At 36.7% G+C, this 24,552-nt stretch overlaps 2 protein-coding genes across 3 annotated transcripts; one reads left to right on the forward strand and one right to left on the reverse strand.

Moving 5' to 3' along the window:
- Positions 1–85: 85 nt before the first annotated feature.
- acp7 (acid phosphatase 7, tartrate resistant (putative)) lies at positions 86–17,522 on the reverse strand. 2 transcript variants are annotated; one of them, XM_027173673.2, is made up of 14 exons: positions 17,029–17,522; positions 15,602–15,737; positions 14,562–14,762; positions 13,987–14,169; positions 11,214–11,239; positions 10,233–10,330; positions 7,913–7,975; positions 5,790–5,904; positions 5,481–5,594; positions 3,815–3,881; positions 3,225–3,292; positions 2,980–3,051; positions 1,069–1,206; positions 86–486 (listed from the first exon to the last, which is right to left on the reverse strand). In XM_027173673.2, exons 2-14 carry the CDS (start codon positions 15,711–15,713, stop codon positions 421–423), a joined length of 1,323 nt encoding a protein of 440 aa, XP_027029474.2. In that variant the 5' UTR covers positions 15,714–15,737; positions 17,029–17,522; the 3' UTR covers positions 86–420. The 2 variants fall into 2 exon arrangements, with proteins under 2 accessions (XP_027029474.2, XP_027029475.2); XM_027173674.2 differs by lacking the exon at positions 17,029–17,522 and adding an exon at positions 16,470–16,488.
- Positions 17,523–19,313: 1,791 nt separating this feature from the next.
- Positions 19,314–23,401, forward strand: LOC113660264 (PH and SEC7 domain-containing protein 1-like). Its single transcript, XM_047821339.1, has 2 exons — positions 19,314–20,918; positions 22,448–23,401. The coding sequence occupies exon 1, from the start codon at positions 19,465–19,467 to the stop codon at positions 20,707–20,709; it is 1,245 nt and encodes a 414-aa protein (XP_047677295.1). The 5' UTR covers positions 19,314–19,464; the 3' UTR covers positions 20,710–20,918; positions 22,448–23,401.
- The last annotated feature ends 1,151 nt before the right edge of the window (positions 23,402–24,552 follow it).

A 24,552-nucleotide genomic window follows, 5' to 3' on the forward strand; every position in this document is an offset into this window, starting at 1 on the left:
TAAATTTGATGGAATTTACATTTTGGGTCCTTAAGGCAATGAAAACTTTGTTGTAAGGAAGGATTAAAGAAATGGTGACTATCAATGTCTTTAACAAAGTTTATTGAGGTTCACAGTAGCAAATCAAAAAGTAGCAGCATTTTGTGTTCAGGAACATAATGATTCCCAAAATCAGAGTGCACGCAGAACATTTCCAATTGGATAACAATAAATAATCATTAAATGTTTCATGTTAAAAAATAAGAGAAGAATCTTTGGGAATTGATCAATCATGTAGTCTCTTACATGAATGATTGATGCATTTCATTTGCATTACTCCTGTGATGCATATTCTCCAATTGCCCATTAAGCATCGATTAAAGTTCTAAAGTTCTGAGTAAAACGTTGATTGTGCTCCCTTTCTTAGAGTCAGTGGAGTCTTCAGAGCCAAGCCTCAGGCCCATGAACTTCCTTTATCAGTGTGAAGCTGTCTATAATTTTTCCAGACTGAGGACAAAACAATTAATTCGGTGACAAGAATATTGAGGAGATCGTTAGTTTGACAATTCTCTTAAAGTCAATAGTTATATATTTAAATAAGATTTAATAACAAAATTATGCTATAAAACGTCTATAGTCAAATACTGTTACTGCTGGAACAGAGAACTACAGAAATGCTTACTGACATTCAATAGGAAATTTCTGCATCCATTACCATTCTATAGCAAAGTAATATACAGAATTGCAAGGCATACTATATAGACAATTACTGTTCATTCCATAATTACTTCCCATAAATATTCACTTCACTAATTCTGGAAATATTTCTAGAGACAGAATTATATACCAAATCAATTCTTTACAGCCAAATCTAGAGAGCTGTTTGATTATATGTCAGCTTCTTTGACCACATTAAGTCAACCACTACATTCTGCTGCAGAAAGACTTAATGTAGCTCTCTAGTTTATAACTTAGCAAAATTCTTGGATCTTGCTTTAAAAATCAAACTGAAGTCTCCTACGTCAGTTAGGTACATTTTAGCTACTGGGACTAAATAGAGACTAGAGAAAGGGTGATTTTTTTTTTTACCTGGTCATCAGAGACCTGTTCCAGGTAGATATGTGTTGAGTTAATGAGGTGCATTCGTGTGTAGCCATAATCAGTGCTTCTGAAGGCACTCCAATCTCGAGGCTTGGGAATGAAACCATCATGTTTTTCTCGACACCCCTAAGAAAGACAAGATATTTATTTTTATTTATTTTCATTTATTTATGTTTTTAATGATATGTAATCTACAGATATTTAATATAATAGCCATAAAACTCACTTCTTACATTTTTATGTTAAAAAAAAATCTCCTTATATTTGCACGGTTATTAATTCAAGCGATTACTAATGAGGCTGTGTAAATTCTGGGAAAACATCTGTGGAACAAAAAAAAAAAAGCCTGGACCTAATCAAAACCTGATCTAATCAAACCTAATCTAATCCTGGCCAATCACAACACACCTGAGGTAAACCCTTTTATAAGTGTGTGTCTGTTTGTCCAGCAGTTACCTTACCAACAGTGTTTTGCCAAAGCCAACTGCACTTTTGTTTCTGTGCAATTAATATTTATGGTCTTGCCCTGGAGCCGTTTACAATTTGAACGTTTGCCTTTATTTCATCAGAAAGCCGTATACTCTGACTTTCTTTTTCCAACAGCTGCCTTTACATTGTGTAAATGTTTTATAAATAATGAAACAATACAAATAGTCTAAAATGACATGGAAAACAAAGTCCACTAACTACAACAATCAATCTTTTGGACCCCATGTCTCCAAGGATTTTACCCTAACATCAACAGCGAGTTCGAATACAAGAAGAAAATCCATTTCATTTTGGTTTATTTATGTTTCTAGGTAAATTATTTTTCATTTAGTTTTCCCCACACTACCATACTTCCACACTACTGTGTACCTCTGGCTAAATACTTTCTACAAAATGTTTCAACAAAGATTCATAATGAGGTTCGGGTTAGCATTTACAATTGATACCACCATTAATGTGTTTTTTCACTGATCCATATCTAGTTCCGAATGTCATGGTGATTATCATGTATTCATGCAATCATGGCATAGTCAAATAGCTTGCATTCTACTCCACTCTCCTAAACAAAATGGATTTATTCATTCATTCATTCATTCATTTTCTACTGCTTATCCGAACTACCTCGAGTCACAGGGAGCCTGTGCCAGGCGTCATTGGGCATCGAGGCAGGTTGGACGGAGTGCCTGGACGGAGTGCCAACCCATCGCAGGGCACACACACTCATTCACTCACACACACACTACGGACAATTATCCAGAGATGCCAATCTACCTACTATGCATGTCTTTGGACCGGGGGAGGAAACTGGAGTACCCGGAGGAAACCCCCGAGGCACGGGGAGAACATGCAAACTCCACACACACAAGGCGGAGGCGGGAATCGAACCCCCAACCCTGGAGGTGTGAAGCAAACGTGCTAACCACTAAGCCATCGTGCCAAAAGGGATTCATAATAAATATAATTTCAAACAACACTCAAATGCATCATCAACAGCATTGGTCAACATTCTGCATTCTTGCCATGAATAAACAATATTACTGGCATTATTTTTGTAATTGAACCACTGACCATAGCTAATTAAAAGTTCAATTAACTGTGGGATGCAAAATAATAGGATGTGCTTAATCAAGTGTTATTTTACAAGCTGTTGAGTAAGTATTGAGAAAGTCGTATTCAGATTAACCAAATTTGCAGGTTTGGCATGACAGAGGGCTTTAGTCAGGAGGTACAGTACATTGACGCTTGTGCAATGATGAATATGTTGCTAATCGTTGTATATTAGACACTTTCATGGACGTTGGTTTAATTTGATTCTTTTTTCAAACTTTTGAAAGGCCCACTCAAGTGTAAGGGACTTATAAAAAATAGATTGTGCTTAAAGTGATGCACTTTTATTGGAAAAACACTTACAGCTGAGCCAGTAATAATATGCACGGGTGCTTTAGGATTCACGTATGGCTTGTCAATGCTTCCATTAAATACCTGTAACAAATTAACAATAGACTGTAAACATAATAATAATAATAATAATAATAATAATAATAATAATAAACCATTTTATTTCATTTTTAATAGATTGTATAATAATTCTATTGATATTTATGACATATGTTGTGTCACATGCTGACAATGTTTTTACAGTGTGTGGAATAAACCTTATAATTATACACAGGCCAAAGTCTCTCGTAGGTGTGTTCATGTGCCCAAAGCTCTAGATCCACTCCTGTACCAACACAAGATGGCCACATATATATACAATTATGCCGATGAGGAGTCATCTCAGTCTTATAACACATATTACAGGGTTTCTAAGTAATCAACTTATGATTTATGAAGATGTTTAAATCCTTTCAAAATGGTTATGATGAGTGTCGAGAAAAAATTCGGCTTGGCAAGAGACCCGCGCTTCCACGTGTAAATAAACTCTTAGATGAAATCCAGAAGTGTCCATTCAGACCAGAGCTCAGATACTGCTTGCTGTGGCCAAACATAAGAGGACTCTTTGTTAATACTTTGATACGTTTTATGGGATTAAGTGTAACATTCCACCCATTCTAAATGAACAAAGGTTCAACCAGAACATCCGATCTCATCTTATGCACACTGAAATGTTTACTATAAGCACTGAATTAGACATTGTCTGGTTGGCTAGAGTTTGCCACAATATTCTTATTCAGAGGCTTGGAATTTTACAGTGATTCAGAAGAAGAGGTAACAAAAAAAATCTGATGTCACTGAAGCATACCATACTGATAGAATAAATCCTCCAGACCAGGGGCTGTTGGCGTTGTGTCACTGCGTCCAAGCCGTACCTAAAAAGTAAAAAAAGCGAATCCGTTAATTAAACTAAGTTCAAATATTCTTTATAAATTTTCTTTATGAAACCAAGGAAAGTCCAATATAGAGGTTTGGTTTGCCTTTAGAACAGAAGGAAAAACTTGTACATAAAAGTATTTAATAAATTTAATGCATGTCTATTGTGTATGTGCAAACTTGATGACACTTGAACAAACATGCTGATTTACTAGAGGGGTCTAAAACAGGACTGTCTTTTACATGAAAATATTAATGTCTTCACATAACACACACAGGTTAAAATTCTATTGTATTTACATAGACTATGTATGCGTGTACTCGTTGTTGAACAGCACTGGAAATACTTATTAAATTCTGATATAGCAAAGTAGCCCTGATAAACAACACATGGCATTATGTTTTTAATGAAACTCTGTTTTGATAGTATTGATAGTGAGGACCTTCGTGACTTTATCTGTTTAATAAAAGCAGAGACAAGGGATGGTAAAATGCATCAATGGATGATGTTTTGTTTTCTGCTTTGGAGTAAGACAGCAGGTTATGAAAGTTTTGTTTATGACTTCAAAATAGTAACACATTATGAAATACAATACACTTTATTTTTTGTATGTATGGCTGCAGACGCTACCTTCTGTTTTTCCTGATGCCACATTTTCCAGCGATTCCTCAATACGACAATACGAGCGTCGATTGTCTAAAGTTTGGCAGGCTTGGTGCAAAATCAGCTCATTTTGCCTAATAGACTGATAGAATGTTCATTCACTAATGTTTTAAGCAGTGGGTAAAAAATAATGAATCTACGAATGCTACCCCACACCTGTATGACTGGAAAACAGCACACGGACGAATAAAAGGGGGTTTTTACACCTGTTCACTTCATGCGTTTTCTGTGATCAGATAGCTATCCGATGGTAAAAAGACCAGGTCTAAATGCCCTCCGAAACGGTTTTGAGACGGATATAAATCCGATCGTTCAAACCTCTTCAGGAGGTGGTCTGGGACGCATTTCAGATGAAACTGGACAGGTGTAAATGCATGTGGTTGTTCAAGCCACATACGTCAGCGCTATACTCCTCCCAAACGGAAGTACGTCACTCGCAGGTGACTCGCGAGTCATGCATCGTGCCAGAAACAAATATGTTTTCCCACCAGCGCTGCTTCGATCTTTCACCCAGGTGTCTCGTTTGGGTCTTAAAATGCACTGCTGCCGCCAGCGAAAATGCAGCAAACACTAAATGCTGTTTTTTGTAGCAACCGCACACACCAAAGCGTGTTCCATTTCAATTACCCCGGAAATGAGGTAAAATATATTTGCGTTTTGGGCAAAAAGAGTACAAAGATGGGATTGATATCCGATTCGCCAAGACGTATTTATGTGGCCTAATGTAAATGGAACAGTTTTAACAAATCAGATAGCTATCGGATCAGAGAAAACACATGAAGTGACCAGGTGTAAAAAGGCCCAAAATGTCACTTTTTCATGATGAAAATGATGCTCTAAAATGTCTGAATAAAATATTTGTAGAGGTTTCTGCTGTTTTAACCAGTATCTTAGTGGTAAAATGTTGAACGCCATGAATCCAAAAGATCCTTACGTAGCTTTCAAACTTGGTGCAGTCATCTTTATCATCATTGGAGCAGTACATGGGTCTGTGTGCCATGGTGATTATCCAGGGTCTTGCAGCCCTGTTCTCTGGTTTGTTGGCTTCCTAGTCAGAGGAGAGAAATAGCAGATCATATGTGATCAACCTCAATACAATTGATTTATTATCTGCACATCCATTGGTACAGTAAGTAGCTGGTTTGAACACTTCCAGTGAGTTAAACAAACCAATGTCATCCAATGTTGAAGAACAAAATCAGTTCACTGCATGATCTACTGTACTATTATCTTGGGCAAATACCTTCAGGTCTTTCTGTAGCCACTCATACTGTTTAAAGAGGAGCTCTAGGCCATATTCGAGATAGAAGTAAACCTCGGTGGAGAACGAGATGATGTGTGCTGAACCAATGTTCCAGCTGCGGAGGGAGACAAAAAAATGTTTTAAAAAGCAGAAGCAAGCATAAATCTGTTATCATAGCCTACTATCAAATGTATTTATGCATTATATTTACTTATGATTGAGCTCTTATAACCATCTTGTTTGTAATGGTTTTAATTCTTATATAGAATATATTTATTTGCCACTTCAGTAACTTGATGTAATGGCCATTTTAGTACAAATGTTCTTTTTTTGTACAAAGTTCAGGCCCCATGTTTGAATAGTTAGAATATGTTCATACAATAAAAATTCCGGGAACTTTTTTTAAAGGGTCCGTGGCAGAAAAACCAGAGCCCCTTCTCTAAGCAAGAAAGCTAACGACTAAAATGATGCTGACATCTGACTATCACACATACGTATGTGTGGGCCTTCCCCAACATGATGTTACTAAGTTGAACTGTCTAGAAAGTATTCTAGTGGCAGAAAGGGGTCTACACCTGTTCTGGCACGACAATGCCCCTGTGCACAAAGCGAGGACTAAGGTTGAAGTAGAAGGTCTCCTGCACAGAGCTGAAGACTTCAACCCCACTGATTACCTTTGGATTTAATTGCAATGGAGCCTGCATGCCAGGCCTTCTTACCCATCATTCATTCATTCATTCATTTTCTACTACTTATCCGAACTACTCGGGTCACGGGTAGCCTGTGCCTATCTCAAGCGTCATCGCGCATCAAGGCAGGATACACCCTGGACGGAGTGCCAACCCATCACAGTGCACACACACACACACTCATTCACTCACACACTCACACACTACGGACAATTTTCCAAAGATGCCAATCAACATACCATGCATGTCTTTGGACCGGGGGAGGAAACCGGAGTACCAGGAGGAAACCCCTGAGGCACGGTGAGAACATGCAAACTCCACACACACAAGGCGGAGGCAGGAATCGAACCCCCAACACTGCAGGTGTGAGGCGAACGTGCTAACCACTAAGCCACCGTGACCCCTACCCAACATCACTATCTGACAAATGCTCTAGTCACTGAAAGAAAACAAATCCCCACAGCCGGATACTACAATCTGATTGGAAATCCTTCCCAGAAGAGTGGAGGCTGTAAAGAAAGGGAACCAATCCTATATTACTTCCCCTAGTTTTGGAATGGGACGTTCATTAAGCAAATGTATGTTTGACTATATATTACAACTGTAGGCAGGCCATCAGCAGATCTTTGCTCCACAGTCCACTTTCCAGTCACACAAACAAAGCTCAAGAAGCTCAAGCTCACATTCACAAAAAGGTCTCAGGGTTAAAAGTAAGTCCTACTGGTCTGATTTTGTGAAAAACATGTATTTAGAGCAGCTTGCCTAATCCAAATATTCTATTGACACTGAAAATAAATCATAAACAACTGTTGCTGCTGGCAACTGAAGTCACTACCAAGTGGTGTTGCAAAGACTGGAGATTACTCAACTACTAAGAAGAGTAATGCTATAATTCTCTGCTACTTGGCCACAAGAAAAATAGTGTCACTCGGTGCAAATAAGCTTTGGAAATCTCAGCTGTTTTATATAATCCAACTAAACATTGCTTGATAACTTCTTCAGTTTCTTGAAGATGTTCACCAAATGCGATCGCTACTGTGATTAATGAGTTCACATATTTCACAGAAAGTATGTATTTCAATTTTGTTTTATACTGATACAGAAAATTCCACTATCAAATGTGTTCCCATTTCTCAGTTTATATAATATTATTGAATGATATGGATTGAATGATGATTACTCATGAAACATGCCATCATCAGCTCAAGCTTCTCAGCAAGTTCATTAACAGGGGTTACGAAGAAAATTCACTGGTAAGAGTTTAGATAATATGGGTCAAGTGCTTAAGTCAGAGCATAACTGCCTGGTTTGTCAGCTCTTTGGTATGTGGTTAAAACACATCATTCTTATGCAACCCACAAAGGAGAACATCTGCTCTGGATATAAACGGTATCTGATGATTGGAGAGGGTGAGACGGTAACTAAAGCTCATACCTGTACCACAAGCTCTCGGTTTCCCCTGGCATACTGAAGCGGACCTTATAGTGTGAGAAATTGCTGGAAAAAATGAATAAAAATAAATTATTAACACATGACAAATCCCAGAGTCTGTTTTTTCAATCAGTTAGAGTTACCTGATCTGAATAAACAATGTCAACACATTTCAGTTAAGCAGAGGGATACAACAGAAACAAACGTCTAAGAATTCTGTAGCTGGCAGAAGTGCTAACTTTTCATTTTCATGTTTCACAATGGACAGTTTTTCCTTTGTAAAGACAGACCGATTCTTCACTAGTACTGGAATGGAATGAAAAGAGCATATAATGAAATACAAAGCAGAGGGAGCCCCTGATTAAATTCAGACATTCAGGGTATTAGTTCAAAGGTAGCTTTGGAAGGTTGTGAGAAGGTTGTGAGTTCAAATGCTAGGCCTACCAAGTTGTCATTTCTGGTCCCAGGAGCAAAGCCCTTAACCTTTTAATAAACTGCTCAGTTGTGTAATCGTATAATTGGCTCTGGATAAGTTCACCTAGGACTAGGGCCAAATGTTGTAAATGTAGCTGGATGAAATAATACTGTTTTCTTGGAGTCTATAAACATGGAAAGCTTTTAAAATGAAGATTTTGGTCATGTGGTGCAGAAAAAAACATTGATTGCATAAAGTCGTGATAGATCAGTGGTTAATGTGTTGGACTACTGATCAGAAGGTCATGACTTCGAATCCCAGTGCCACCAAGCTGTCACTTCTGGTCCTCTGAGCAAGGCCTTAACCCTCAATAGCTCAGCTGTATAAATGAGATAAATGTAAGTCGCTCCGGATAAGAGCATCTGCCAAATGCCAGAAATGATAAAGTAAGTAAGCAGTTCTTCTTGCAAACACAAGGTTTGAGATCATCTATTGAGTAACAACATGCTGGCAAGATTTAAGCAGAAAAAGCAGTGGTAATAATCCCTGTAAATGTGCACCTTACTGGGCAGGACACGACCGATAAAACTAGTAAAACGATCAAACTATTTCTAATTATATGTGGAAACAAGTTTGATTTCAAGACCACTAACTGCAAATCTAAAATGTGTTATGTGATTAGTTTAATGTGAACACAAACCTAATGAGTGAAAGTAAACGTGAACAGAGCTCAAAGGACAGACAACTTTCTAGCACCCCCTTGTGGCTAGAAAAAAGACTGACGCATTTATTATAAACTGTACAGTAAAAAAAAAATGAAGCATACATTTTCCTATTTCTGTTATGACTACTAATGATAACAATTCAATCAATCTTTATAATTAATTAATGAAGATAAGTCATTCATCGATGTTTCCTAAAGTGGCAATTATTCTTAAATCCATCATCACCGTTTTGAGATTGTTATTATTATTATTGTTGTTGTTTAAATGAAAGTCTATACTTTCTTTTTGTTTTGTCATCATACACAAAGCATCATACAAAAAAGGACTAAATACAAGTTCTGCCGGACTAAATACAAGTTTAATGTCTTTCCCTGACACTGTTGATCAGCCTTTTTTCAGTCAATTGTTCCACAATCAATCTCAAAGCTATCCCAAATGTCCTGCCCTGGCTGACTAGTGAAAGCAGAAAACAACTGCATTATGGACAACGATTACTAATAAAACTTAAATAAACATCTTTCCATTTCTGGCATTGAGGGAGAAATTACTGCTCACTCTAGTCTATTTGTTATGAGTGTCTCACCGGTTAAGTCACAGATACTCGTTTAAATTCAAAAGCAAAGCAAATTCCTTACTAAATGTTCTAGATTTCGACAGCACCCCTTCTTCTCTACCATGCTTCTTTTTCCAGACCAGTAGCAGTGGTCCATGAGAAGGTTGAGTGTTTAATGCTACAACTATTCATAAGTTTATGGAATATGCATTTAAGCTCTGCCACAAAGCTTTTTAACATCAGCCAGTTTAGGGTTTGCATGGACAGGATTGTGAGGAACAGAGAGTACGGGGAAATCAGAGCTGATCTGAAACAGATATATTGTCTAGACTCCAGACTTGCTGTGCATCCAAAGAATGAGCCCTTCAACGGTCATATCATTACATCCACACAAAGTCATCGGAGTTCAGTTAGGAAAAAATGTTATTTATATTTTTATAAACCGCGCCATGTGTGCAGTACAAATACATTACTGAGCAATAGGGTACATCAGATGGTTTAAAAAAATGAGCTACAGTTGTACGGTCATAATAAATGAAGATACTGGGCAAAATGAGCTCATGTGTAATATAAATAAACAGTACTTTAGTACTTTTAATGGATAATTTAATAAACAATCATCATACTTACTAGGCCCATTCGTGATTACCAGGACAGGTCATATATGGCACATAGGCAGCGATGGACTCTATTTGTCTCATAAACTCATCCCCAATTCTGCCATTGTCCTAAAACAAAAAGACATAGAATGTAAGCTAACCAAATACATTAATGCTTATACAACAAAAAGGCAATATACAAATAGCTTTAACTTTAGCAAATATTAATATGTGTGCTGACTCATAACATATCAATAACAAGTCATATATATGTGAACGGTGGCCAAGCTGCTGACAAGCGTAACTGAAAAACCTCAGTAATGACTGTAAGTATGTATAGTTAAGAGAAAAAAAGCTATAAAAATAAGAACTATCATTAGACCAAATCAATTTTCCAGGCAACTTACTCACAACCCCATCACGGCATCAAAAGAGGACAATAAGACCTTCATAAAAACTGAACCATATGCTATGACAAATATTATAATGAGGGTAATTGTGGGATAAATGTTGGGATGAGGGTAATGGTGGGAAAATCATTTTTCAAGCTTTTTGACAGCTCCAGTTCTGTTTATCTAGGACTCTAAGAAACGTGGAATGGATTTCATCACAGAACTGGTTGTACAAAATAGTCTTTAAAATAAATGTTCAAAATAATAAAATTCCGTATTAGAAAAATGGAGGCATCGTTGCACATTCTGTGGCTTCCTATAATAGTATGTTTACACAGAAGCACGCTTATGAAAATAGTTCACGGAAGACTAAATGATCCTATAGTTTTATGGTAAACTCCACACAGTGATTCTAACACTGGTAGTATTGTAACAGTCAGGCATTGTTTACACTGAAGATATGTTTAAGCTGATTTTCCAGATATTACACTGAAAGGGCATCAATTTGTTACTGCAGTCTGTTTGATAAACAACTTAATAGAGACACGCTACATGCTACAGTATAGGCATTCTAATATTATAGTCTAATTCATTAAAACATGTGGTTGGTGTAACTTTACCTCATGCATATCATACGCAAAGTCTCCTGAAAATCAAGCAGATAGAACATTAGAGAATTGTAATTAATAAATCAATCTAATCAAGTCTCATGAACATTTACATGCTCATTAATGCTAAAAAAAAGGATTTTTACAGAATTTTTTACATATATTAATATCATCTACCATTACTGGGCTAAGAGTATTTACTTGTAAAAACGTCTTTTTGGTTGTCGATAGCCTTTATGTAAGCACAGGGTATTATTAACAGTGGGAAAATATGCTCTATACATTGCAACAACATTGAGAGTCAGGATTCAGTTTAAAATAATGACTGTACACTCTCTGCCCATTTTATTAGGAAAACATGTAGAACTGCAGATTACAGACTTCTCTAAATCAGCCAATCATGTGATGGAAGGGAAATTTAAAAGTCATGCAGATACAGGTCAAGAGTTCCATCAATGTACACATCAATCAGAATTAAGAAAAAGTGTGATCATGGCATAGATATGGTACCAAAGGGCTAGTCTGAATATTTCTGCTATCTCCTCTGAATTTCACAAACAAAAAAAACTCCAGAGTTTAAAAAGAATGGTGTGGAAAAACAAAACCAAATCAAAAACTATAAAAAAAAAAAACACTGAGCGAGCAACAGATCTGTGGGGTGGAAATGCTGTTGATGTTGATTAGACAGATCAGAAGAGAATGAGCAGAATTGTCTGAGCTGATTGACAGGGAGTCTACAGTAACCCATAAGCATTGTTTACAACCGTGGTGAGCAGAAAAGCATCTCATTAACACACAGTACGTCAAACCTTGAGGTCGATAGGCCCAAGTTCCATTTCTGTCAGCTAAGAATAAGAATCTGAGACTATAACACTCTTGTGTAAAAACAATAAAACACTAGACTTTGAACTAGACCATACTTTAGTGTTGAAAATGATTCATGAGATGAAACCGCCCAGTAACACAAGACTGGGAAGGGTTAAAAATGCAGGCAGCCACTAGAGGGCCTCAGATACAGTTACGACATGATCTCAGTAACTATGACCTTAGCAGGGTTGTTGGTGCCAGATGGGCTTGAATGAATATTTCATAGCTGCTCATTTCCTGGTATTTTTACACACACAGCAGTCTTTAAAGTTTCAATAAAATAAAAACCTCCACTAAGCAGCAGTCTGGTTCATGAGAGAGGCCAATAAGAAATGTGAGACTGGATCAAGCTGACAGAAAGACTACAGTAACTCATATAATCATGCTATACAATCATGGTGTGCAGAAAAGCATCTCAGAATGCACAACACACAATGAACCTTGTGGAGGATGGGTTACAGGTTCCAATTCTGTCAGCCAAGAACCAAAAGCTAGCGTGGACACGTTCAGTACTGTAAATGTGGACACCTGAATACTGGTAAAACGTGGGCTGATGAATTTTACCAGTTAAACAGCTGAATCCCACATCCTATATGAGTACTGTTACTGACCATGCACATCCCTTCAGAATCAGAGAATTGCCATTTATTCCATGAAGCCCTCTATGTATACTCTTCTTGAGCTAATCTGAAAACCGCACAAATTTTGGAAATTTTTGTTTGGTCTGTAGCTACTGACTCTGCAGAAAGTTGCTGACTTCTGCATACTGTGCACGTCAGCTTGTAATGACCCAGCTCTATGATTTCACATGACTCAGATGATGTTGTAATACCACTAAAAGTTGACTGTGGATTATTTAGCGATAATTTTAGCGAGGTGGCAACCGATCATGTTACCATGCCTGAATTCAATGAGCTCCTGAGAGTGACCCATTTTTTCACAAATGTTTGAAGCAGTCTGCATGGCAAGGTGCTTGATTTCATACACCTGTGGACACCAAAGGAACTGATTGGAAAGCCTGAATACAATGATGATTTGGGAGTGTCCCAAATTGTTTGTTATACATACAGTACATACATACATACACACACACATATATATATATATAAACTTTAACTGTACGTTAGTGCATGGGAGAGCCTCAAATTGAAAAAGAGACCTTCTTTCATGTACATGACGACGAATTAACTGTGCTTTAGTGGATTTGAATCCATATAAACACCTCTGGGATGAAGTAAAGCACGAGATTTGCAGCAGGAAAGTACACCTGTTGCAGTGATGCAGTCATTTCAGCTTGGTCCACAATCTCAATGGTTTCTAAAATCTTGTGGAATCCATGCCATGAATATATGAGGCTGTTTTAAGAGCAAAGAAAGACCCTACCCAGTCTCAGTATAGTGTTTCTAATGGTGTAATTAGTGAGTGTAGGCAGTGGTCTCAATACACTGCCAGTCAAATGTTTCTGAGCACTGTACATTTCAGCACTTATCCATTTTAACATTAAATAAAATGGGTATTCTTTGTTATTAAATGCTGAATTGAGAAACATAAGAAATGACAATTTAATTGAATAATCCTCTACTTGGAAAATGCCAAACAATCAATTTAATATATTTTTTAATATTTGCACCATTTAAGAGTCTATTAAATACAATTATAGGGTTTTTCTTTAAAAGCCCTCATTTTGAGACCCATTATGAGCCGAGAGTAAAAGTTTCCTTATTTAATGCTTTTCTGAATCATTTTGTCTTTGGCAATAACATTGATTCAACTAATAAAACATATGAAACTCACTGTAGTTATTTTATTTTGTAATAAAACATAAGAAACTTCAGGTGGAAACATCAAAAACTTCGTATATTAAAAGCAAACAAAAAAAAATTTCCTTTGGAGATAATTTCATGGTTGTAAATCTTACCAATGTGCAGGATAACATCATACATTCCAGCTTGTGTTTCTTTCTGAAGTCTGGCAAGTGACTGAGGGTTTTCATTGCCCATGTCACCAAACAGAACAAATCTAGGGCTAACACTCGTAGCATCATTCAGAGCAGTAAAGAAGAGAATATCGCTCCAGCCCTCATCACTACCACAGTGGTAGACTGTAAAAGCACACACACAGATTTACAATCAGTAAATATTACATGACGTAAACCGTTAATTAATTCTCTCTTACACTGGCCACAATTTCTAAACAAACTTGGAACATTATCTTACATATGCATATACTGATATTTGAGAAATATTAGGTGTGATCATTTTATGATCCAATATCAGTTTTACGCAATATCATGTTTATAATTATTTACAGCAGTATGGCATAAAGTTAACCGTGTGGACCCAATTATTTTAGATTTTCTTTACATTAGTACAGTAACTTGAGCAAAGAGTTATATCAGGTAAGTCTTTAAACAGCAGAGATTAATCTCCAGTCCCACACCACACCACACCACACCACACCAAACCACACCACTGCACTGCATAATATGCTTACCATATTTGTCCCCAGGTCTGAGTTCTGGCAATATGACTTTGTGAACGTACATTTTACGCTTCTCTGGGCCTCCATCAACAAACAAAGTAGAGTTTCCCTTAGCGGTATGACTGAAGAGCTTCCCACCCCACAGTCCATATTCCACCACACTCTCTGTGTAGTCAAATGTTGTCCAAGTGATCACCATTGAACCTTCTACACCTGTGGACATGTGAAAGCATTAGTCATAATTCACAGAGTGCTTCACACACCAACATGAAGACACAACAAATTCTTTTTCCTTCAGTAGAAACAAATGAGTTTTTCAGCCTCGCCTCTATTACAATCAAATTTATTCTAGTGGAGAAAGATTTAATTAGTTTTGCTTCTTGACAACATCTCTGTGACATAATGAATTTTTGAAAGCACTGCTTAACCCTGTAAAAAGCTATAGTTTTTCACTATGCACATACTGCAACAATGGATTTGTTCCACAAACTAAGTGCTTGGGTTACATTTTTTTGCAGAACAAGATTGCAATAGCTAACAACATTTAATATAATACAAGTTGTTTTATAACTCGTTTACATGTATTATGGTGCTGTTTTCTCTTGGAATATTTTATAAAGTTGTATTTCTAATTTGGTAAAATAGACACTGTTAAGCCATAATCAGTAATATGTTTTATCAATCAACTATTGTATTTAACCCAGAAATCCAACAGAATCATATATTTAAAAAAAGAGAAAACATATATTCATTATTTTATATAATTATTCATGTAAATTTAATTTGTTATCGAGAATGTGTGTATATATATATATATATATATATATATAAAAAAATCCCACACCATATATATTTATATTTTATATATATTTATATAAATAAATAAATATATATATATATTTTTTTTTTAAATTATAAAGAACACAGTGGTTAACAGATTCATTTAATATTAGTAATGATAAATAACTCTTTGTATCACTTACTTTACACATCACCTAAATGGCAAAAGAAAAGACGTCACGATGAATAACATAAAGTATTAAAGTTCATACCTGGGTAGGAAATATGCACCTGCTCAGGTTGGGAAAATATAGGTGGCACGCAGGAGGCCAGAGAAAGCAGGCCACAAAAAAGGAAAAGATGCAGTACAGCCATCTTTCTCATATTAGTCTACTTGCTGTCTTATTTCTGCACAAGAGACAGAGACAATTGCTTTAACATAGGTCTGTTACATAGTGACCACACCACAGCCTCATGATTGCCTACGTAAGCTCAGCCAAATGTCACAAGATCATAATTCCTCAAAACATATACAGTAACTTTGTGTGGACTCTGTTCCTTCAGTGATTCAGCTAAATTAAAAATTAATTTTAATAAACCTTTGCGTCAACAACTGGACAATGACGTTGAATTAGAATTAGAAAATAAAGTATTATTATGGACATTACTATTATTATTAATAGTTGTAGTAGAACTCAACAACAAGATAATAATAACAACAACAAAATGGGGGGAAAAGAGGATACATGCAAGTCAATTGGAGATGTTAGCTACAAACTTTCTTCAGTTTTTTTCTCCAGACTATAGCATGTTCTCTTATATTCCTATGTACAGTATAATGCTCCACTAATTTTTATTTTGACATAAAAGCCCAGTTTCTGCAGATTAAAAAAAAAGCATTGTAATGCTTCCACCACCATATTTCACCTTAGGAATCAATTTTATTTGTTTTTTTTAATCAATTTTATTTGAAGTGTGGTCTGTTTTAAACACACACACACACACACACGTTCACTGGGTCATACTCATTGTGTTTATGTGGCAGCTTCCACTTACTAACACTGCTAACTCTACCACTCAAAAAGTTCTTACAGAGATGGCAAACAGATTAGATATCTTTTTTTAATTAAATTCTTTTACCTTGTTAGTTTGTTAGGTAGTCTCCCTTACTTTCCTGTCAGACTGACAGTAGTCTCTTGAATGACAGTTCAAAAAGGTGTTGTTTTTTTCTTCAGAAAAGGGGGCAAATACTTATTCACGCAGCATTTTTTTTTGTGTGTTTTTTTTCTTTTCTTTGTAATATCTGATTACCAAAGATAGGATTTTTAAGATAGCATTTTTTTCTGATAGCACAGATCTGATAAATACCAAAGAGTAGTGAATTATAATGTAATGTAGGTGATCATAATGTTTATAATAATCTATGTTTATAATTATTATAATTACTGGACAGCACAGGCAGATCATTTTCTGTTGAGTTTTATACAATGAAAAATCACTGTGTGAAAATGGCAATATTCAAAACAAACAAAAACAAACAAACAAACAAACAAACAAACACACACACACACACACACAGACACAGATGTCCTTACAACTCCGTTCCATTCGACTTTTGACTTAATTATATTCTCGTAGTAAATATATGACTCTTATATGGCAATTATTGTGGGGTAAAAACATTTATTTTCACACTTACCCAGGATCAAATAAACATTTGTAGGAAACAAGAGCTTGTATGTTTCGCAACACTTTGTTTATTCAGCTGAAAACCGCGACGGGTTTCTATTCCGTGTTATATGTAGCACGCTAGTTAGCTTTGCTAAACTTTAGCAAAAAGTAACAGTAGTCGGCAAACAGTTTTCCAGAATGTTAAAGATTAGAATAAACACTCGAATTCGCACCTAAACCATTGTACACCGAGCTATTTTACTCATTTATCCACTGTTATCTAACCAGCAGCTAGTCAGTTTTAATAGAGGTATTAAACAGAAGTAAGTTAGCTAAGCTATAAACAGGCTCTGTAACTAACAAGCATTTGGCATATAAACAGGAAAATACACCATCCATTAAGAAGAGTGTGTAACCAGTTTTGTTACAAGTTTGGAGGAAGTTAAAAAATAAAAAATAAACTCAGGAAAAGGTTTTTATTCTGTCTTGTTAGAAGGCGATATCGCCGGGTCATGTCCCAAATACCGCTCACAGCTCCGCGAGTCTCTTAACAAAGTGTACACTTTGCTTGTGAACCTATGGTCAGTTGTAGCCTCCTCAGTGACGTATGAGTTTAAACCCGAGCATTTGGGACGTTACCTTTCTCAGGCTCACATGCGTATTGTTGTTTACGTTTTGGGGTTATGGGAGGAGTTTGGATCAGGTTCACTCCATTCCTTTTTCTGCAGAAAGCATGATTTAGAGCATAAAGAAAACAAACAAACAAAAAAGTACACATTTTACACTGTAATGTATTTTAATTGCAGTTACTTGAATTGATTAAGAATTGTGTGTGCTAACTATGTAGAGGTTGAAATCAATTGCTGGACTGAAAGCTGTGTAACCTAAAGTTGATGTCCTTCTGACTGCATGTAGTGAGATGGAACTTTCTGTTATGTCTGTTTAGTTAAGTAGAATTCACTACTTTTTGGGCTAATCACTAATTGGGCTTCAACCCAACTCAAATGTAATTGATAGTTTCTTCATGCATGTAACTCATCCCATAAAGTAATAGTTGTGTGAGTTCTCGAATGTTATGGATGAAAAGGCTTTCGTTTATTTCATTTATTTATTTAACTAAAATCCCTGACTATATCTTGACTGTAATTTAAAGGGCTTGTGAACACTGCATTATGATTCAAATAATCTAATGATAATAATAAACATATCTATAACCTACTGCTATTTAACAAAGAATAAGCAAAATATGGTGATGCTTTCTGTACGGTGTATTTAATTAAAAAAAAAATGCTAATGAAAAAATAAAACAACTTTTGTGTGGTAATAGCCATCTGCATTGCATCAGGCCACATCAACATGACCTTTATAGGACGTGGCTTCATTTTGCATAAACCACACTACCTGTCATGTTTTCTTCCTTATATGCAGTATATATTTTTATTCATAGATATATATTTTTTTATTAACAATGCACCGGTTGCACTGTGCACCACATGTTGAGGTAACCTTAGATACCACTGTCCATTCTTCACATCTGAAGTGTACCATGAGTTACAATGCTTAAAAAAAATGTTCAGCTAACCTTGGCAGTGGCGCATGAAGGTACTGTAACTATGAAAGTGACATACAGCTAAGTATGGTGACCCATACTCAGAATTTGTTCTCTGCATTTAACACATCTATGCTGTGGTGCCCAGGGAGCAGTTGGGGGGGTTTGGTGCCTTGCTCAAGGGCACTTCAGTCGTGGCCGGCCCGAGACTCAAACCCACAACCTTAGGGTTAGGAGTCAGACTCTCTAACCATTAGGCCACAACTTCCACCCTATGTGTTGTTTAGTTGTATTCCATGAGGCATATTGGTTATTCCCATCCTGTTTGTTAGGTTGTTTGTTTATGAGCCATGCTTTACTTTGACTTTTGAATGAATTATATATATACATATATATATGTGTGTGTGTGTGTGTGTGTGTGTGTGTTAGAAACAAATATACCGCCTGATCAGACTGAAGGATTACTACTAAGGAATTATTATTTATTTGTTTATTTTAATTTTTTTTTTTTTTTTTACAGATAACAGATTTTCATATTCATGTTTGGGTAATAGTTTCATAGTTGGGTAAACATACTTAGGACATGTAGAAATGTAAAAAATTACCCATTCAAGCAAGTACAATGCTATTGTAATAATTAGCTGATTCATGTCTCTAAAGTAAATATACACAATATTTAATACGGCAGCTCATTTTGTCGAAATGATGATGAACATCATGCTCTGAAAACTGAATATAAAGTGGTCGGTCACCGGTTATCGCACTGCACCGGATTGTTTATAATTATCTCCCGTTCGCAGCGCATAGTAACGTTCGGCCCGTGGCATGATCACGTGACTACGGGCTCGCACTCGGTACCGAATATCCAAATTCGATTCTGGAATTGGAACACAGCCTTGAGACTGTGACGTTATTATGACGCCAGACAGTGACGAGCAGGACGAAGTTACGGACAGAGTAATGAAAAGGGAAGAAAATGTGGACAGACTAACAGAAAGGGACAACATTGTGGACAGAGTAACAGAAAGGGGCAACATTGTGGACAGAGTAACAGAAAGGGGCAACATTGTGGACAGAGTAACAGACAGGGAAGAAATTGATGACAAGGCAAACGAATGGGAAGAAGATGAAGACAGTTCAACAGAATGGGAAGACGCTGCAACAGAATGGGAAGAAGTTGAGGATGAGGATAGAGAAGGGGGACAATTTGCAACAGAATGGAAAGAAGTTAAAGACAAAGCAACAAATTGCAAAGACATTGAATTTGAGTACCCTTCAACAAAAGGTGAAGGAGTTGAGGACATCTCGACAAAATGCAAAGAAACCAAGGGCGAGGTAAAAAAATGTGAAGAACTTAAGGACGTTTCAACAAAATGTGAAAATGTTGATGACGTCTCAACAGAAAGGGAAGAAGTTAAGGTTGCTGAAACAAAATGTGAAGAATCTACAAGCAATTTTACAGAAAGCAATGACACTGTAGATGAAGCACTAGAAAGGGAAGAAGTTACTGAGGAGGAGGGGGAGGAGGCCATGTCCATGGAACCTGTCCACAAAATAGGACATCTAATCTGCAAAAGAGTTATGGATGAGAATGGGACTAAAACCAGTAAGGGCCAGAGAGCATGGAAGCCATTCACCGCAGTTCTACAAGGCATGGTTCTTCATTTACAAAAAGACAATTCTAACTCGAATAAGACAGACAAAGTCATTAGTCTGCATCATACATTTGCATACCCTGTAGATCACAAAAAGAGGAGACATGTGTTGTGTCTCAGGACTGCAGACCTCAGACAGTTCTACTTCCAAGCTGAGAGTGAAAAAGAGCAAGCATCATGGGTTGCAGCCATTAACTGCATCGCCGCTTGTTACTCTGCTCCTCCGCTCACTCCTGTTTCACATGACAAGAAGGCACATTGCCCTCTGTTTCTACCTTCATTCCAGACAAATCTCTCTCTAGACCAGCAGCTCGAGTGCTACATGTACCAGTTTCTGAGGGCTTCAACATATATACGCTACTTTAACTCATTGCCTATTAGGGATGGAGCTTTATCTTTAGATTATATGGTGCAGGAGAGGACGCGCTACAAAACATATGTAAAAGCGTTACAGAGACTTGTTGCAACCAAAGGTGCCAGAGAAGGCTTCGGCAAATCAACTTAACCCTGTAAAGCCCACTGTTGTAGAATTAGATCACTTTTAACAATTTTAAAAAAAGGCCTGCGAATGTTTTTTTTTTTTCTCAAGACCACATTTGCATAGTTCATGGGTTTTATTGTTTGTCCTCAATGCTATTGGATAGAAGAAGTGTTTATAGGTCCGGTCATCTGGCCATGAACTCACTCTACCCGACTGGATTTGTCATGATTCAAGTAAGTAAAGTTCCTTACATATTTTTTGTGTTTATTACAATGTCTAGAACACATACATATTGACTTATTTTGGAAAACCTTAATCAAGTTTGATTTAGAGCTTGTTAGGTTTATGTTGCTGGGCTCTCAAGTTTTGAAGACAGGCAAGAGTGACGTCTTTGTGTGTGTTTGTGTGTGTTTATGTGTGTGTGTGTGTGTGAGAGAGAGAGAGAGAGAGAGAGAGAGAGAGAGAGAGAGAGATTATGACTGGTGTTGTTTATTGTAAGTGTTGCCTTTTTGGACTCCTTTATCATTTGTAATGTTGCTCCCTTTTAAGACAGTTCGGCTCTTGAGGTTTTGTTCAAACCGGCCATCGAAAATACTATCTCTAATGAACATGTTTTTTTCTTTGAGTTGTTGCGCTATTGTGTAGCCTCTTTTTGATTGGCTGATAAGTGTCAGGCTCGACTAAGAACTCCAGGGGAGACACGCTTTATTCCTGCCATCTTCAATGCCATAGAGACAGCGGTGCGGACAGATACATTTAGCATATTAAATATATGATAAATAGTCAAAGAGTTTTTCTGCGTGAGAAATACGATGTGTGGCGGGAGAGCGGGATAAAAGACCGAAACGAGTCACTGTCACTCTCAATGCGTGACACTTGACAGCCGTGATGTTGTAATTCTACAACGTTAGGCCAGAGTGGTAGTCAAAATAGCCTGTGCTCCTTGCACATTACATAAGGACACTGCATTTCTCACATGATCACAAACTGAAATTTAAACTGTTAGATGATTTATTGTAACCAAGTTCTAAATGTGCTTTTCTGTTACATTTATACTAAGTTTAGATTAGACCATAATTAAACACATGAATAAATTGTATGTGGTATCTGAAACTACCTGTATCTTTGTAGTTTTTTTGTTTGTTATTTAACGTCTAAATGATCCTGAGATTGTTTTATGAGTGCTTACCAAGTAGCAGTTTATAGCATTAGGAGATAGAAAAGTAGGCTCTGGATGTTCTGGATTTTTTTGGGATTATGCCTGTTGCATTGTTTAGGGACAGGTGTAAATAGTCTTGAATATGAACCTGTAAGTGCTCTGGGGGATCAAGTCAAGTTTTGCTTTATTGTCAAATCTTCCACATGTACAGTACATACATACAGAGAATTGAAATTGCATTACTCTCAGTCCCAAGGTGCATGTTAGATAATACTAACAAATAGAAATTAAATAAAGCAGTGCAAGGCATATGGCAGATAAAGTGCAAAATGAGCAGACCAATGCTGCACAAAGTAAAAGTAATAAAGAGGTTGGAGTTGTGTGATGGTGTGCAGTCAGACAGTATTGTTTGAATGTAGTAGTGGAATTTTGATTAGCATTTGAATTGAAATGATGTAATTTCAATGCAAATATATTATTGAAATAATACTTAGACCTCTACCTTCGACACATGGTCTACCACTCTGTCTATTCTTTCAGTTTATATACTACAGTATAAGACCTGTATGTATTATTCACTTATTGATTTATTTTTTTACCAAGAGAGTGTAGATGGAATACGACAACACAAATCTACAAATCGACTACAAGATCTACAGACAACTACTTCACCAGTGTACCACTGGTAATCAAGCTTCTTGAGCATGGACTCCATTATGTGTGAACAGCGAGGCAGATATGCCTACCCAACTGCAACTTGAAGATGAAAAGAGCTTGAAGAATAAGGAGAGAGGAAGCTTTTACTGTATATCTGAGTGGAGGGGAACCACAACATCTGCACTCTCAAATGGACACATTTGTGTCATACTCTGCTGGACCAGAATCTGTGCAGAAGATTCAGTGCTGAGACAAAGCCACCAAAACCATCATTGATGTCAAGAGGCCTTAAATTGTTGGTACCTACAACAAACACAATGAAGGTATGGATTTGTTGCACTCATTTGCTGACAAGTACAAGTTCCCCTTGAAATCCCACCACTGGTACATTTACATCTTCTGGCACACCATCATCCAGCTGTGATTAATGCCTGGCTCCTCTACAAGCGGGACTGTAGAGCGCTGAAGATGGCTAAGAAAGATATACTGAACAGGAGACAGTTTCAGGCACAACTTACAACCTCTCTCATCCTGGTGAACACACAACACAATGCACAAGAGAGGGAGACCATCTTCAGGAAAGATGAACACATTCACACAGAAGGTGACGTCAGGGAGCGGTCATCGGTCCACCCCCTGCTGGATGTATGCAAAGACATTATTGCACATATCCCAGTAGAGACGAAGAGAGGACGTTGCAGACACTCCAATTACGGGTACACAAACACACTGTGTAGCAAGTGCAATGTTTGCCTGTGCTTCTCAGATGAAAAGAAATGTCTTAGGGACTATTACTGCAAGTAAACACAGACCTCATTCAAACCACACTGAAAGTGATAGAATAAAAAGTTTTATAAATATAAAATCTTTTTCAATATTTTTATTAATAAATGCTTATTTATAATAAAATATGATTGTTGTGTGATTATTACTCTTGATATATACTGTTATGGGGCTAAGTAAGCAATCAACCCTGCAAATGTATGCTTAAATGCTGTAAGTAACAGTTTAGGGACTTATATGGTGTGTGATCAACATCTAGGGCTAATAATAAATAGAAGGAAAAAAACTGTTGAGAGGCTGATTTTTTTTTTTACCAGTGTCAACACTTTATTGTTACTGTTTTAATCCATGGGGAAGTCTTTAGGACAGGAGTTTTTCCCCTCAATAGCAAATTGATTGTCACATTTATCTTTGTAAAAAATCAAAAATTGTAAAAGTGTTTATAAATTCTTACTTTTGATCTCCACTGCATTTAGGTTTATCAAAGCTATTAATGTTAATCTCAGCCACTAAGCTTATGTCTGAGAGTAAAACTATCTGATCTTGGCATATTCATTAGTTATTCATTATCAAGATTTATGTATTAACTATGGTCAGCTTTTCCCAGTCTCTTGTAATGCCATTGTGTTGACTATTTATACTATAAATAATACAAACTATTTTTTTTGCATTATTTTTTTTATTATTTTAATCAAGTCAAATCAAGAAGCTTATTCCCATTACAACCATATATAGCTGATGCAGTACATAGTGAAATGAACATTTATTCAGGACTATGGTGCTACATAGAATGACAGACAAAGCTACATAAAGCTTTGCTCAAGAGCCCAACAATGGCAGCGATTTCAATTACAGTCACAAAATGACCAGAAACATTTAATGTAACGTAAACACTATTAGAATATAAGCTTATTTAAAACAATACAGTTTACTATACAACTGTTATCTATATACTTTGATTATTAAGGGATGACTACTGAGGAACAGAGTATTAGGTGTAAGGATAGAGGAATATCAAACTACTCTTTCAGTCTTGGGTTGACTGTACAGGCCTGTAGGAACTGTGATGGCTACGAGACACTTAACTGTGTTATATGTTCATTTAACAGGCTAGAAAATAATTGCTGCTCTGTTTAACTCCCAATTTAACTGATGCCCCAATTCTCCTGAATTCATATCTTACTTTAGTGATTCGCTGTGGAGTTCATGACAGATTAGCCTATTTCACTGCTCACCTGAACCAAATATGTTTAATCCAAGGTTCAATA

This window comes from Tachysurus fulvidraco, chromosome 12, assembly GCF_022655615.1.
Source record: "Tachysurus fulvidraco isolate hzauxx_2018 chromosome 12, HZAU_PFXX_2.0, whole genome shotgun sequence".
Taxonomy (NCBI): Eukaryota; Metazoa; Chordata; class Actinopteri; order Siluriformes; family Bagridae; genus Tachysurus; species Tachysurus fulvidraco.

What these genes read in the sequence shown, in the direction of transcription:
- acp7 (XM_027173673.2), bottom strand. Translation starts at nt 15,713, where the DNA reads ATGAGAAAGATGGCTGTACTGCATCTTTTCCTTTTTTGTGGCCTGCTT. An exon ending in CAGACCTGGGGACAAATATG is followed by an intron (nt 14,170 to 14,561) that starts GTAAGCATATTA and finishes GTGCTTTTACAG; the next exon opens with TCTACCACTGTGGTAGTGAT. An exon ending in ATATTATTACTGGCTCAGCT is followed by an intron (nt 1,207 to 2,979) that starts GTAAGTGTTTTT and finishes TGTCTTTCTTAG; the next exon opens with GGGTGTCGAGAAAAACATGA.
- LOC113660264 (XM_047821339.1), top strand. Translation starts at nt 19,465, where the DNA reads ATGACGCCAGACAGTGACGAGCAGGACGAAGTTACGGACAGAGTAATG.